Genomic DNA, 16,774 nt, shown 5'->3' with positions numbered 1-16,774 from the left:
ATTCAGTTGACTTGTCTGTTTCTGAGTCATTATTACTGAATTTTTGTTTCTGTGGCTTTGTACTATTTTTTTTTAATAGAGTAAGTATCCCTTCAATTTTCTTCTTTTTCAGACGTTCTGTTTTTTCTATATTTACTTGATGAACTAAAAAGTCATTTGGTTGATTGAGGAAAAGTCCTGCTGGAATTTTCCAGTACAGTTGTATATTGTTTTTAGATCAATTGAGGGGAAATTGGCACTTTTATAATACTGGGTTGTATTTTTTAAAAATTTCCCTATGGATTCAAGCATTCTCTTCATGCTTTCAGTAGCATTTTATGTGTTCTTCATGTAGGCTCTGGCATTTAAAACATTTATCTAAATACTTTAATTCCTTGATGGTTGCTATGAATAGAGATGTTTCCTTTCATAATATTTTTAATAGTTGATGGATTTTTAAAAAACTGTTGACTTTTGTTTATTTATTTTATTTCCAGACACTTTAATGAGCACTCATATTTTTTAAAATCATCTTTTGGTTGATTTTAGCCTCTGAAAGTCTCACCAGGTGGTACCCAGTAACTGTGTCTGCCTTACTGTAGGACATGACTTGATGCCACTAGAGAATGGAGTTTAGATTAGGAGTTTATGGACTATAATTTATTCATCCAGGAAGGACCAAATATGGGCCAACCCACATCACTGAAATGCAATATAAGTCAGACTAAGTATATTAGAATATGAATAAGCATGCTGTGCTCACGAGATTATTTAATATTGTGAGATGTCCTTGGGTACTCGATTAATCTCTCAGGCTTAATCTTTGTGAATTCCGTATTATTTATGGGAGCAGTAGAAAGGCTGGATTTAATTAAGCCTGAAGATAGAATTTCCCTGTTTGAGTAAGGAGTCTGTTGAAAGATGGAAGGGAAAACTGAACTGTGTTAATCAAGAATAGGAGTTTATGAGGTCGTGAATTCCAGCCATGCTAATTTTTTGTATAACCCCGCAAATAAAATATAACTTCTCTCATCAAGAGTGATCCTCCTTCCTCCTTCCAGTAAACACCAACTGCCCTAACTACCCACATGCCAACCCCCCAGTAAGTAGATGTAAGATGGTCTCATAATGCCATCTGGTGGCCACCTGGGGAACTGTAGGAACTGGTCTCTTCCCGTTGGACCTCTTGCTGGGGTTGGTATCCGGGAAGCTAGATCTAGGCTTGGAAACAAGCAGCTGTAGCTGTAGCTACAGGCAAAGAGAGAAGATAATAAAAATCCAAGTCCTGGAAAAGGCTTGCTGAGGGAGCTCGGAAACAAGGAAGAAGCCAAAAGGCTGTGTGCATCCACAGGAGTTGTTAAAGAGCAAATTCGATATGTGAAAAGAGAGGTCTGCAAAGCAGTTCCAACAGGAAAAGCCTGAACCAAAACCAAAAAAAAAAAAAAAAGAAATGGAACATCTCAGAGCAGGGATCAACTTAACTGTATGCTTCCAGTCAGTTCCAACACTTTGCTTCAGGGGTTTCTTCATTTACCATTTTTGTGTATGTGTGTGTTAATTTTCTTAAAATTTTTTCCACAACTTAAAACTCAGATAAAAATTCCCGAACAGCAAAGTCTACTCTGCATTTACCTTCCTTGCTTTCTCTTTCCCCTCTTCCTCCCTTGTCCCCCCTTTCCTCCCTCCTTTTCTCTTTTCCTTTCCTTTTCAGCTCTAATTCTAGTGTTCTCAGGAGAACTGCCTTCTTTCTCATCCTTCATTCTGTTCCGGAGGCAGAACTTAATCCTAGTTATACCTGATAAGTAGAGGGATAGTGCTTGTGCGTCGGCTTGATTGAGGAAAGGGACCTAGCAGTTGTGAAATGAACCTGTGCTACTAACACCTGAATCCTTGGAAAGAATCAGGAGCTCCTCCCACATAAGCATCAGCCCTAGTCCTCCCATTCAACCCAACACAATTTCCCCAAGCACCTGCCTTCAAAATTTATATCTCCTTTATTCACTGCCACATTCCCAACTTTTAAAATAGCACCTGGCATACAGAAGAAACTCAATTAATACTTGTTGAAGGAATAAGTAAATGTTCTTGGTGAATAAGAAAACGTGGCCGATTCCTTTTTATTAATATTTCAGTTTTGCCTTGTCGTAAGTGCTACAGTGATGCCTATTTTGACTTTTGTGGGATAATTTAGACAAAACACGTGAGGCTATTTCCAGCACAAAATAATTATTTTTTAAGTTCCAACCCACCAACTGAGAGGGTTATTTCAGAAAATAACCTTTTGGTAATTTGGGGGTTCTCTACCTTTCCTTTTCCTGTGTAAAGACTGTATCTTTTATATACATCCATGAATTTAAAGAAACCAACAAAATGACAGCTTTTACCTGTCTTGGCTTCTTATAGGCTCTTTGCATTCTTCTTAAAGTAGAAGCTAAGACCATTAAATACAGAGAGAAGAAAACAAATTTGGAAAGCTGAAAACCATTAAATATTTAGCAAAAACATCTTGCTGTGTATGTTTTCTGTTTGCTAAATCTCTTTTGCTTTGGAAATCCTTGATGGGCAGACATGGAGAACTATTTATTCTCTGTGTAGAACTAAGCACAGAAAAAATGTTGGCTTCACCTCCTATTTTTCAGAATTGTGCCCTTTTTTTGTGATCCTTCTCAGGAGAGGAGAGACGAGGTAGGCTGTTTTTACTTTATAGAATTGTTCTTCTGACGTTACTCTTATGTGAGAATTTTCTGGGTGTAAAAAAAAAAAATGATTACTTGCTACTTCCCATTCCAAAGCCCTAGAATTTCCTTAATAACTCACAAATCTCTGTGATCTTAAAGAAATGCTCTCAGCACAGTGCAAAAGGGAAGTTAAAATGAATTAAAAGCCTGTCTGAATTAAGACAACCCAGGAGATCAGTGGGTGTGTAATATTAGAGCGTGGTAGACCTTGGTTAATGTGTGAGGATGTGTCACCACATCCCACGTCAGCTTGACATTTTGTTCCTGGCTGATTTCAGTGGCAGTGGTCATGGGGGGGAACGGATGTTTAACCTTTGGTTCACTGACTGTGGGGAATCTGAGAGCCTGCGAGGTTGGAGAAAAGCATGGCCTGGCATTACAGACAGAGGGCAGCAGTCCCTCTGGCTGAGGCTGTGACCTGGATGGAAGCAGGTAACATCCCTAAGTCTTAGTTTACCTCGCTGTAAAATGGGCGTTATGATGCCTCCTTAGAAGGGCTGTCCTGAGGAATGGAGCTGCTCAGTAGGTAGAAAGCCTGGTAGCAGCCTTCGGCCTCTGGTTGCTCAGGAGTGATCCCAGAGTCACGTGTTCTCTTTCTACTTGTCCTCCAGGTACCTCGGGATCACGCGGCCGCTCACGTACCCCGTGAGGCAGAACGGCAAGTGCATGGCGAAAATGATTCTGTCTGTTTGGCTGCTTTCGGCCTCCATCACCTTACCCCCGCTCTTCGGTTGGGCTCAGAACGTGAACGACGACAAGGTGTGCCTGATCAGCCAGGACTTTGGCTACACCATCTACTCCACGGCGGTGGCGTTTTACATCCCCATGTCCGTCATGCTGTTCATGTACTACCAGATCTACAAGGCCGCGCGGAAGAGCGCCGCCAAGCACAAGTTCCCCGGCTTCCCCCGGCCCGAGGAGCCAGACAGCAGCATCTCCCTGAACGGCATGGTGAAGCTCCAGAAGGAGGTGGAGGAGTGTGCCAACCTTTCGAGACTCCTCAAACACGAGAGGAAAAACATCTCCATCTTCAAGCGGGAGCAGAAAGCGGCCACCACCTTGGGCATCATCGTGGGGGCCTTCACCGTGTGCTGGCTGCCGTTCTTCCTCCTCTCCACCGCCAGACCCTTCATCTGCGGCACGGCCTGCAGCTGCATCCCGCTGTGGGTGGAGAGGACCTTTCTGTGGCTGGGCTACGCCAACTCTCTCATTAACCCTTTTATATATGCCTTCTTCAACCGGGATCTGAGGACCACCTACCGCAGCCTGCTCCAGTGCCAGTACCGGAACATCAACCGCAAGCTGTCGGCTGCAGGCATGCACGAAGCCCTGAAGCTCGCCGAGAGGCCCGAGAGACCTGAGTTTGTGCTGTAAGGTCACTTATCACTATTCTCCTTTTATCCCCATCTCCAACCACCACCGCCGCCCCCTCTCCCCCCGGTATGGACCCTCTCTGAGCATGTCCCAGAGGGCTCCCTGCATCCGTAGCCAGCCAATTTTCTACTAAGCAGATCAGATTTGAATTCAGGACACTCTGGACTCCAGCCCTCCACCCAGCAGAGTTCCCAGAGCCCAAGTCAGGTACTTAGAGGGCATGGGAGACTGGACTGGTATGTCCAGGGACTGCAGCTGGTGTGATGAGCAAGGAAGGTGGCGTTTCCCACCCTTTTCCCGTAAACAGCGTCCAAGCCATGTCCCGCAGCTCCCATTCTTGTAACGCCATTGCTTTTTGTTGCTGTGACTCTTCTGTTCAGTAAAGCTTTTGTGATGCTCTCATCCTTTGCTGATAAAGTCGTTGGAGGAAGGAAGCAGATTCACACCAGCTAACAGGAAGCAGCCTGGGACACAGGAGAGTGGATAGCATGGGGAGGAGCCAGGATTCAAGTCTTGAAAGCTGCAGAGCTTCGAGGAGGCACTGCCCATTTTGGAGGAGGAAGGAACCCATGGTTGCTGAGTGTGTCTGGGAGGCCTCTGCCTTTCTCAGGAGCAGTTGCAGCAGGGGCTGGGATCTGAGGGCCGGTGGTGATAAGGAATAGGGGTGTCACATGCAACCCACTGACTAGTGAGTTTGGCATGGTGAGGAAGGAAGGAGACAATAGAGTAATTAGGGTTATTAGCACACCGTCCCCTGATTTTGCTTTAAATATGAGGCAGAGGCAACATCCTCCTGTTTGAAAGCTGTTTGAGGGCAAAGAAACTGGAATGAGAAGATGGAAGGTGCTGATGAGAGGGCGGTGGTGGGCATGAGAGGAGGAGGCACTCCTCTTCACTGGACCTGGTGGGCGGGAGCAGCCAGAGAACCATGGGCTGCCTGTCAGCCATGTTGTCCAGGCCCTTCATTTGACAGAAGAGGTAACAGACCTGGGGACTAAGGCAGCACTCTTAGGTCTAGATCCCACCTCATCTGAATCTTATCCCTGTAAATTCTTCATATATTAGATTCCTTGATGAGTAACAACCATGTCAAGGGACACCTTCTTCCCTCTAGCTGTCCCAGAAGAACAGCCTTGCTTCAGGTGAATGCCAAAGTGCCCTCATGGATCACAATGGCCTCCAGAGGCTCCAAATCTAGGATACCCCCCAAATGACTCTGAACACCTCTAGGAACGCAGCCTGTTCTCTAACTTCACCAACATAGCATCCAGGGATATTTGCCTCTGGGCCGCTAGCTAGTATGGAGGCTTAGGTGTTGTTTTCCTGTTAGTCTAAGACAGGGGTCAGCAAATTTTACTCTGGAGGGCCAGATAGTAAGTGTGTTAGGCTTTGCTAGCTGCGGGTCACTTGAAATTACTCATCTCTGCCTTTTCAGTGAGAAAGCAGTCATCAACACAAGTAAGCAAATGATGATGGTCATGTACCAATAAAACTTTATTTACAAAAACAGGCTGCCAGTTGAATTTGGCCCACAGGTCATAGTTTGCTGCCCCTGGTGTAAGAAAATGACTGTTCTCTCATTACATCTCACTCTGTTTGATTTGTAATTATTGATTTTTTTAAAATAATAATAGAATATGAAAATCATTTGGAATGATTGGTCTAAATCTCCATTAACTTCAGGAAATTTCCATTAAGAGAGTTGGAATAACTGCTGTTTTAAAAAAAATTGACACCAGGTAGCTTTCTATTCACTTTCCATAGGGGAGGACTCCTTTTGAAATTCTTGCTCCTAACTGTGCCATGCATTGTGAAGGATGCAGAAAATACATGATGTTTTTCCTGTCCTGCATATATTTCTGTTGGGCAGTCTGAATGTAAACACACATATATGCACAGCCACCCTTTTCATAATGAGAGCAATGGAAAGTTGGAAAAAATAAAAGCTAAAGGATTCAAAGCAGAGGAAAATAACTCAGAGCTTACCTTAATCCTCATCAGGGAAGATCTTGGAGGATATGGGCTCCAGTATGTCTCTGAAAGTAGTCAAGCATTTGTAGATAAAGGAGAGTAGAGACAGCATCCATGTAAAGGCACCAGGGGGGGCCTTCTGCAGAGGACAGTCAGGCTGGCGCTAAGCTCTGGGGTGGGGCAAGATTTGGGGATCAGAGTGGGAAGGTAAAATGAGATCAGATTGTGAAGACTCTCCCCTTCCAGCCCCAGGATTTTGGGATTTTAGTGTAGACAAGTGGTTCTCAGCCAGAGTTGGTTTTGCCGCCAGGGAACATTTGGCGGTGTCTAGAGACATGTTTGGTTGTCACAGTTGGGAGAGGGGAGGACCTACCGGCATCCAGTGGGACACCGCTCAACATCGCCTAACACAGGGGCAGCTCCCCCACAACAAAGCATTACCCCACCACAAATTCTATAATGCTAAAGTTGCAAAACCCTAGTGTGGACTGAACAGAGCTTCTGACCAGATCTCTGTGAATAGGAGAACGGGAATCATTGAAGAGATGGAGATGGATCCAGGGGCTCCAGGTGAGATGAATCAGAAGGCAGAGGCGGGAAGTAGTCTCTTCAGTGGCTGGTTTTCTCCAGAAACCTTTGAGACCTGCTACGTACAAGGCATAATGCCAGGCATGTCAGGGGGTGGAAAGATGAAGAGGTGACAGTCTATGCTTCTGGAAGCTTTCATCCAGTGTGTTGGGTGGGGGGGATGATGTAGTAGTCATAGTTAGTGAGAGACTAGTAATCAGAATATCCCATACTGAAGAACCTAGATGTCCATCAACAGATGAATGGATAAAGAAGATGTGGTGTATGTACAGAATGGAATAGTATGCAGCCAACAACCCCCACCCACCCCGAAATCCTGCCACTTGGAACAACATGGATGGAACTAGAAGGTGTTATGCTGAGCGAAATAAGTCAATCAGAGAAAGACAATTATCATATGATCTCTCTGATATGAGGAATTTGAGAGGCAGGGTCGGAGTTGTGAGGGGGGGTAGGGAGGGAAAATATGAAACAAGATGGGACCAGGGAGGGAGACAAACCGTAAGAGACTCTTAATCTCAGGAAACAAACTGAGGGTTGCTGGGGGTTGGGGAGGTAGGGATAGGGTGGCTGGACATTGAGGAGGGTATGTGCTACGGTGAGTGCTGTGAGTTGTATAAGACTGATGATTCATAGACCTATACCCCTGAAGCAAATAATACATTGTATATTAATTTAAAAAAAAAGAATATCCCATACTTGCATTTCAGTACACACCAGCTGGGTAGCCCAAACAACTCATAACTCTACAGGAGTCTGGAAGAGTGACTGGTGTCTAACCCGTAGCTCACAGCAAACCTTCTCAGGATCCTTTGTGCCCCCGACCCATCTCTCCTGTGCCTATGCTTCTTGGCCAGCCTACAGACTTGAAGTTCCTCCCTCCAGTGTCTCCAGCCCTTTCCTCCCTCTGTGGCTGCTTGGGTTCTAATTTTGTTCACTTATGCCCCCAACTCCGCCTTCTTGGCTCTATCCCTACATAATGGTTTCCTTTCTTTTCTGCGTAAATGCTCTACTAGACTGTGTATTGCTCCTTCCAAATATCCACCCATGTCTTCCCATTTTCTTGATCAGCACAATGAGAGACTCAGGAGTCCAGCAGGCACTTGGGTAGGCAGTGGACAGAGAGAAAAGCTGTTCCTGCTTCCCTGATCTGTTCTAAGTTATAACCTCTTTCACCTCAAGTATCTGAATCTGGTAATACAAAGCCAAGTGTGATAATGTGATATAGCAGGGATTCTTGTGTTTTTCTTTTTAATTTGACAACCTCACTTACGGAGTTGCTTTCAATTGCCATAAATTGTTTTTAAGGGTCACATCATGAGGATTTTTGTTCTTTGACACTGTTATTGTGAACAATATAGAAAAGCAGTTTTGGGCGCACCTCCGTGGCTCAGTTGATTGAGCGTCTGCCTTCAGCTCAGGTCATATCTCGGGGTGCTAGGATTGAGCCCCACATCAGGCTCCCTGCTCAGCAGGGAGTCTCCTTCTCCCTCTCCCTCTGCCCCTCCCCTAGCTTTCTTTTTTTTCCCCTCTCTCTTAAATAAATAAATAAAATATTTTTTAAAAAAAGAAAGAGTTGCCATTTTTGAAATACTTCCATATAAAGTAATTCTATGAAATTATTTTGAAGTAGCTCTCCGTTCGCCTCTCCCTTCTTCTCCTTGGTGATCGTATTGCCTTTCTGTTCAAAAAGCCTCTTAGAATCCCGGTTGATTGCAGTGGTGAATTGTGACAGAGTAACCTTGGGTTCCTTTTATGAGTTCTGTCAATCCGCTGCTCCCGGCTTTGTGCTGAAGCTTTAGAGTTCAGGGTGATTCTACCTTTTCTTTATGAAAACCAGTGGTTTAAAAAAAAAAAGAAAGAAAAGAAAAGAAAAGGAACGGATCCTAGTAGGAACTGGGAGGAAGCACCAAGGCCCTGAAGCTCTGAATATCTGTGCTGGGATGTCACCTTAAAGCCAGAAACAAATGACACCTTTGCTATTTCATGGATTCCCCTCCATGCCCCGTTCTATTTTCCTCATCATTAACTAGCAGTAATTCAACTCCTTGTTTTCATTAAATCATCAGTGAGTAATAATCACAGCTTGTTTGCTTTGCTGTTGCCTACATTCTCACTTTGCAATATCTCTTTAGAATAGGAAAGGCAGGCAATTGGCTTTTCTTGCTTCTTTGAATATGTTTTTTCTTTTTTGTTTTCTGAGTAGATACAGATAACACCAAGTAAAATCAAGAAGCACAGGGATGTCCGGGTGGTTCAGTCAGTTATGCATTTGCCCTAGGTTCACATTGTGGTCTTAGGGTCCTGGGATCGAGCCCTGTGTCTGGCTCCCTGCGTCTTTGGGGAGACTGCTCTCCCTCTGCCCCTCTTCCTTTGCCCCTCCCCCTGCTGGTGCTCATGCTCCGTCTCTGTCTCTCTCAAATAAATAAATATAAATAAATAAAATCTTTAAAAATAAATAAAAATCAAGCAGTATAGATAGGTATATAAGAAAAATAAGCTTTGGGGAAAGGTAGAGTTGGACCTACTCAAAGCAGATGGGACAGCAGGGACAGAGGGGCACAGATGTGGTTGGAGGCAAATAAGGAACACGGGGCAGGTCTTCAGCAGTACCTGGAATCTGGGTCGATTAGAGTCAGCACGGAGGGCCAGCTAGGCAGTGTGGGTGGGGGAGAGAGAGATGAAGCCTTTGGAGCCGGGGTGAGACCAAGGCAGCAGTGTAGACTAGTTCACAATAGGAGAAGGGAGATGGGTTAGGAGACCAATATGAAAATGAGGTCTCCTGCCATGAGGGCCCACACAAGGAAGGTGGCGTTGAGACCAGGAAAGAGGCCAAGGATGTCTGAACGTTCAGTGTTGTCCTCGCAGGTGGATGGTGAAGGGGTTCAGTGCATTTCATGAACCAATCCAAGTAGAGTGGCACTGAGCTGCAGGGAAGTGCAGTGTCTCCTCTGTGCTGAGACGGTGGAGGCCCCAGCCTCGGAATAGTTGGGGAGCATCATCGGGGATACAGCTGTTTCCGGTGCCCACTCCCACAAACCCAGGAGCCTGGAGGGGGTTTGAGCCGAAGCATGGCCCTTCTCTTTAGGCATCTTTCTGTGAAGTGACAGACAAAGAAAACGAGAGCTGGGGTCTCATGGAGAAGCTGATCCTTTCACCAGGGAAACCCATCTATCCAGTCCTGAGAGCCAAGTGAGAGTAGGACTATTATTGGGTTGGGGAGACAAAGCCTGAGGGTGTGGTGGTGCCAGGCTCTGGAACCTCAACAGACCTAAGTCTCAAGCTTGTGGATAGTGTTTGATAAGTGAAGTCCTATGAATGTACAGAGTTAGGGGACTGTGGGTCTGGTGGGAATGTGGCTCTGCACCAAGGAGCAAGAGATTGTCCCTCAACGGTTGGCCAAGACTTCTCCATGATTCATGCCACTTCTGTGAATCTGGGAGGAAGGAAGTGAGGGAGGTGGGGTTCTCTGGTTTTTGCACACATGTCTTTCTATGATGCACCCTCCTGGGCCTGAAAGGAAGAACACTTCTCATACGTGGTTGTCGTTATTCTTTTCATGTGGGACAAGTGCAGTAGTATTTTGCAAAGATTTTTGAGAGTGGAGCCATTTTTGGCTACAGCTGTATTATAAAAGTGAATTTCTAAATGGGTTATCTGGGGCTGATTTGCAAATATATTAAGGCCCTGGCAACTTAGGGACACTATAAAATTTATGAAAAGAGCCACAGCACTCTTTCCTTTTAGAGAAGCTCATATAACCCCTTAGAAACCACACATGAAAAAAAAAAAAAAAAAAAAAGAAACCACACATGATTCAAATGACTGAATGCTGTCAAAATTAAATCTACCCACCACAAAACGAAAAGTCACATTTACGGTTCTGCTAAATCATTTTCTTGTCTTCTCTCTCTCCCTTTCTCTCTCTCTTTCTCTCTCTTTATAGACAAAACTCTGACTACTGTAGGAAAAAAAGTCATGATTCATGATCCAAAGTGGAATAATGAAAACGAAATCAACAAGGCAAGACAGAGGTGGAAACAGAACTCAACCATTTGCTGAGGCCGCGGAATGGAGCGCGGCTTGTCCTTTCCTGGGGTGGCTGAGACGTGACAAGCAGAGTGATCTGTTGTACAAAGCATGTTGTGAGAGAGATGGTGACCTCTTGTCTTTTTCTGTGGATCAGTGCTGTTGTGTGCCAAAGAAAATAGTTTTCCATTTAAGATGGCCAGATCAGCTCAGCAGTAAGCACACAGACAGAACTGAGTCCCAGAAAAGAAGCTGTTTCTGGTGCTTTGCGTACGTCCAAGCCCCTACAAATGGAAGAAAGTTCCAATGCGCACTTCCCATGCTTCCAAGTCTAGGCATTGTGGTGAATATTCAGGAATCATTTATGAGACAGAATGTATTTTGTGGCAGGACAGAAGGGTGTGTTTTTCCAAGCAAACTGTGGTAAGCGTAGCGTTGAATGTGTTGCATGTCCGTGTTAGAAAACAGAATCCCGTCATCAGCTAATACAAATGATGTCCCAGAGCAGTGTCTGGTTCAAGCTTCTGTCAAATAGTTTCGCTTTTTTGCAGGGTCCCTGTGACTTCCCCACCGATGTACTTTTCTTTGTGAACTCTTGTATTGTTATGGTATCACTCAGGAACAGATCTCAGGATGGAGAGAATCATCAAATCTGAATAAAGCTTTTTCTTGTACTCACACTTCTTCTGAAGGGTCCTGAGAGGGGAGGAGTGTTCCTTCGGTAGGCTTTGTACCTGGATGAAGAGCAGGGGCCACTGAACTGTGCTGTCTACCAGCATGGCCGTGGGCATGAAACTTCAGGCGTAGATATCAGGTTGACACAACTATGGTGGGCTCCCAGGCTGGGCATTAACCATGTGTTTTGGGGAGGAAGTGTGGGAATAAGAAAGGTTTCCATGGGAAGTTATGATGCTTTTAGACATGGAGCATCAACATTGTTAATTCTTGGGCAGCATTGTATTAAAGGGAACCGTGTGACTTGGAGGTCACCTGGGCTGCTACTGGGAAACACTCAGAACACTATTCTCTTCCTTTAGGAGGATTTGCTTTCGTGTTCTCTGCAACCTAAATCAAATGTGTGCCTGGCCAGTTCTGTTCTTCTTCCCTCTCCCTCCCCAAAGTGGTAGACATGAAGGCAGGTAAACCAGAAAAGGCCCCGATGCAAATAGTTTGTTGTTTTGTTTTGTTTTGTTTTGTTTTTGTTTTTAATGTACAAGTAATATGTAATAAGACAGGAAGATGGTGGATCGGAAGAGTACCTCCAAGGGGAGAAAGTGAACACAAAGCTTCGTTTGATAAAAGAGAACTGACAGAGAAAATTATTTTCCTACAAGAAAGGTAGCTGTTCTCTTCCAGAAGACTATGGAATTCCAACGTGGATTTTGGATATCTTCTGCTTTCACTGAACATTGCATCTCATGAGACACAAGGAAGGGTCTAGAGGGGAGGTGGGTGCTGTCCTCTCAGACAAAGCTTGTACAGATTCCTGAATCATGGATTTGCTAAAGTGACTGTATATACTTATAGTCATAATTTAAATGATTAATTCTGGTCAGATAAATGTTGTTAAATTTTAAAAATGTTTTATTACATTACATCAAATAAAGTTTATTTGTAGCTGTAATAAAGCAAATTAAGTAACGATTTTTAATGGAAGGTCTGCTGTCTTGAATATTGCTCTACGTAGAACAGCAGAAGGCCAAGTTTTGTATGTTTTGCTAAAATACTAACAGGTAGTTAAGACCGTCTATAATTTACTGCGTTTCACTATGAGGATTTATCCAGCTCGTAACTTTTTTTTTTTTTTTTAAGAATGACTCTTCATTCCTAATTAAGTGGGCATTTATTGGGCTTATGCCATATTCAGCACTGTGGACATCAAGGAAGCAAAGATAGATAAAGCAGGTCCTTACTCTGAAGAAGTGTGCCATTAGAGAGCAGATACACGTTTCTCAGATAGTTGCCATATCACACAGTGAATGGTGTGACAGTGTGTAGGGAATGTCCTGTTTCTTTCCTGTAGTAGAAGACAAGGCATTATGGTTAATTGGGTTGACTCAGGTTTTTAAATAAGTTTGTTTAATTTTTTTTTTTTTTTTTTTTTTTGGTCATGACCTTAGTTCTTCACATCGGCTCTTTATCATGCCTGACTCGAATGCTTGGTTATTGAACTCTGCTTTTTTGGCTACAGGGGCTGGCCAGTGTGCACTGTGCTTTACGAGCATAGCTGCCAAAAGAAAGAAGGGAGTGGAAGCTGAGAGAGAATGAGAGAAATCTCAGACACTTTATACTTCTTCCCACATGACATAATTTGTGCCAAAGGTACAGCTTTTGTTTTAACCCAGAATTGGGGAAATCACTGAAAGAAACACTCTACACATATTTTATGAGTGTTCAGCAAGAATGGCTGTGATGACTCATGTCTCTTCTCACTCAGGGGTGTCAACTGTCAGCCTGCAGGGCTGGGTATTGGGAAATGGTGCTTAGGAAACAGTAGTTGTAAGCTGTCATTTAATGATGGTTACTTAGTGTTTGATTTTGTTATGTTCATATTAAGCAGAGGCACTCATAGAGTTCCTGTTTTCTGGAAATGGTTTCATCATTCTTAAAGTCTTTGCCACAGTGTCATGTGCTTGACATGCTTGTATATGTTTTTAGTGATCATATTTTCATGTAGTTTTATTAGATGCATTGATTATAGGCATAATATCAATGAAGATGCAGACAATTTTTCAGATAGTTTATGCTAATATACTGATTGCTTGAATTGCCATCTGGAGGTGGCAGGCATTTTTCTTGCAGCATTTTGACTCTCAGCAGAGTCCTCCATTTAAGGGATAGAAATGTTTACAAAATCCTGCATTTTCCAACAGTCGATGCTTCCCATCTCAGGACCTTCACACATGCTTTCCACCTTCTGTCTGGAATATTCTTCATGTTTTCAATTATTTATTTAATGTATATATCCATCATAGTTTAGTACATCTTCAGGGGTGATTAGTGTCTGTTTCCCTCATCAATATGCCCAACACTTTGCACTGTGCTTGCAACATATGTAGGAAGCATGTACAAAATATTTCTTAATGGGAAAGAAAGAAGGAGGTGGAGGGAAAGAGGAAGGCCAGGGTTTACTTAGCATCCTTGTTAATTTTCAGAGGAGACTATTGAGGAAACTTGGTGTGATCAAGTGACATGTTCAATGAGTGGGACAGGAGGGGCTGGAATTAAGCTCTCCTGTGTGCAGTGTAGGGCAGGCCCTCCACGACAGGGTGCTGCTCCTTTTGCATGAGCTTCTCATATCAAGAGAGCAACCTTTTCTTAATTTTCTGCACTAGTAGAGCAGAGCCGTGTATGTGTTATGGCCCATATGTTGAAACTTGTTTATCTACAGCTAGCCAGATGGTCCCTCCCAGTGCACAAAGAAGCCATTCTGAAATTTTCAAGGGGTCAGTGCATTTAGGAAGCACTGGGAGAAACGCATGTTGTGATGTCATTCCTTCCTTAGTTCAAGCAGTGTAGATCACAAAAGGAAAACCTGGTCAGACAATCAGTGTAAAACAGGCAGACCTTGAGAACCAACTCAGGGGATCCAGTTCCCCGAGACAAAAGTTAGTTTAACTGGATTTCTCTTTGAACTTGCTTCATCTACATCTTCTCTGGAGAAGGAAAGTAATTTCTTTACTTAAAAAAACTTTGCTTTTAAGCTTCTGCTGGCTAAATAACTTAAAAAAACAAAAAACAAAAACATTGCTTATGCAGTCCAAGCAACAGAGATGTGATGTGATCATAATCCAAAGTAGAAAATGAGAGAGGTTGACAGCCATTGGATGTAGACTTGAAGATAACAATTTCATTGGGTATTTGGCATTAAAAAAATGCTGAGTGAAGGGAATTAAGACATATTGTAACTAAGGCTCTCAGAACACACATGAAAGCTTAGATTCTAGACAAACTATAAAATTTATGCCCAGAGATTATAGAACAAAGGGAAAGTAATGGACAAGAAATATTCAAGAGGCTGTAAAGAAAGGAAAGTCTGATGCATGGTTCTTCCTCTAAGAAATTCATTTTTCCACTTCCTCATTTATTCCCATACGTATTTATTATATATGTCAGAGTCTGAGCACTAAAACCTAGTGGTGAATTAGAGGGAACTGATTTCCATTCTTGTGAAGCTAAAAATCTATAAAGGAAGCTTAATGTTACACAAATGATTCTAATCCAGTGTGATATGTATTACGATAAGGCAAATACAAGGAGGTTCAGAAAAGAGTGCACACTTCAAAATATTGATGAGAACATTTAAATCTTATTGGAGGAGAGAACTGATCATCCAAAGTAGCAGATGGTAAGAAATATCTAGACTTTATCTTTGATATATATTATGTAATAATTTTAATGATGCCAAATTACCTTTCTTAATTTCATTTTGATTGGGCTATTATTAAAATGGTCTTTATTCTCTTAATCCACACAGTCTCACAGTGGGAAAGATGGCACAGAGCAACGACAAGAGAGCAGAAAGTCTGCTGTGAACATAAAAGTTTGTCACCTGTAGGAAAAAGATATAACTGTATCCACAGAGAATTGTAGAATCTCATGGATGATCTAGAGTAAACTCCTACTGTTTAGCAGGTGAGAATGTGCTGAAATAGAGTTGTGGTTTTGTCCGAATTTGTTTAAAGGAGAGTGGTGGAAAACCATGCTGTCTTTGGTGAAGAGGTTTTAAAACCTGTCGTGTAGCTGTGTGTTTGCAAAATACAATAAAATAGAGTGAATTAGAAGAAAAGTGAGGTAAAAATACAAAATATAAGTTCAATTTTTTTTCTTACTAGGTTTGGTAGACCTAAAATTACAGTTCAGTAAATATGGTCAGAACAAACTTAACATGGAGAAACAAACAAACAAAAATCACAAACACTGGCCAGTGTCCTCTGCAAATGTACAGTTAGGGAAAACCAAGCCATGCCTGGACTAAGAAATGACCAGCACAATCATGAAACGCTTAGGACACTGTGCGCAAGGCTCTCCCCCAGCATGCTGTGGTGTGTGTGAGGCAGAGGTGCTGTGCCGACTGGGCAGGGGAGGACAACGCCTGGCTTATGAGCCATGCAGAAGGGTGGCCTGCAATAACCAATCAGAGCCTACAAACAACCCAGCTTTCCCCCGTGTTCCTCCTCTTTAATTATCCCCCAATTAAATTGAGCCCAGAATGTTGCCCTGAAGACACTGAAAGGTATTTAATTTTTAGAATGATTATATTAACCAAACTGTGCTTAAATAGGCCAGAAAAATAGAGACTAAATTTTGACAGCGTCAACAATAGTTCGAAGGTGAAAGTTTGTGATAGAGGAAAGGTGAAGTTTCATATGAAGTAACCACTCTGCCTTCTGCCTTAAACCTACCATGTTCAAAATTTTACTCTAAGTAAAAATTATCTAGTGAGCTTGTTTTTTTTTTTTTAAGGATTCTTTTTTTCTTTTGAAGGAAGCTCCATGACCGACGTGGGGCTTGAACACATGACCCCAACATTAAGTGTCACTCAGTTGCCTGACTGAGCCAGCCAGGCACCCCTAGGGAGCTTGTTAAACATGAAAACTCCTAGGCCCCATTTTCAGAAATTCTGATTCATTATGTCGTGGGGTGCAGTGGAGGGTGAAGAGGGCCATTAGCCAACCTACCGGGTGATTCTGGTACAGCTGAGCTGGGTTCTAAGCATTGAGAATTGCTATTCCCAAACATGCTGGCAGAATGAATCATGTAGCTGATTCTGTGTGCAGTTAGTGTGGAAAAGCATAATGAATATGAAATAATCGTTTCTAAATCTTTTGTATACAGTTCAAGCATCTTGTCAGAGAAACACACAGGACACAAATTCTCTCACAAAGTCTTTAGTTCTCAGTCCCTGCACCAGAAATCCAGCAGTTTTGTGGAAGAAAATAACCCCCAGATCACCTTAGATCGTTTTCAGTTATATGTAAGGACATAATGGATTTTGTTTTTAAGTCCAGACCTGATTAATTCCTACAATATTGAGTTAACTCCAGAAATTAACTAATTAATATTGGTGGTAGCACAAGATCAGCTGAGAATCA

At 42.9% G+C, this 16,774-nt stretch overlaps 1 protein-coding gene across 2 annotated transcripts in view; it reads left to right on the top strand.

The window, feature by feature from the left end:
* HTR7 (5-hydroxytryptamine receptor 7) overlaps positions 1-12,332 on the top strand; it is a 79,894-nt gene extending 67,562 nt beyond the window's left edge. The window contains exons 2-3 of one of the 2 annotated variants that reach the window (XM_044240084.1): positions 3,329-4,087; positions 10,597-12,332. In XM_044240084.1, coding sequence (XP_044096019.1) covers positions 3,329-4,087; positions 10,597-10,639 — 802 coding nt within the window. In that variant the 3' untranslated portion in view covers positions 10,640-12,332. Of the gene's footprint in view, positions 1-3,328; positions 4,093-10,596 lie in introns of both variants that reach the window. The other variant, XM_044240085.1, reaches the window with a different exon arrangement.
* Positions 12,333-16,774: the final 4,442 nt, after the last annotated feature.

The sequence above is a fragment of the Neovison vison genome, chromosome 2 (genome assembly GCF_020171115.1).
Source record: "Neovison vison isolate M4711 chromosome 2, ASM_NN_V1, whole genome shotgun sequence".
Classification (NCBI taxonomy): domain Eukaryota; kingdom Metazoa; phylum Chordata; class Mammalia; order Carnivora; family Mustelidae; genus Neogale; species Neogale vison.
This window is presented reverse-complemented; position numbering and strand designations above follow the sequence as displayed.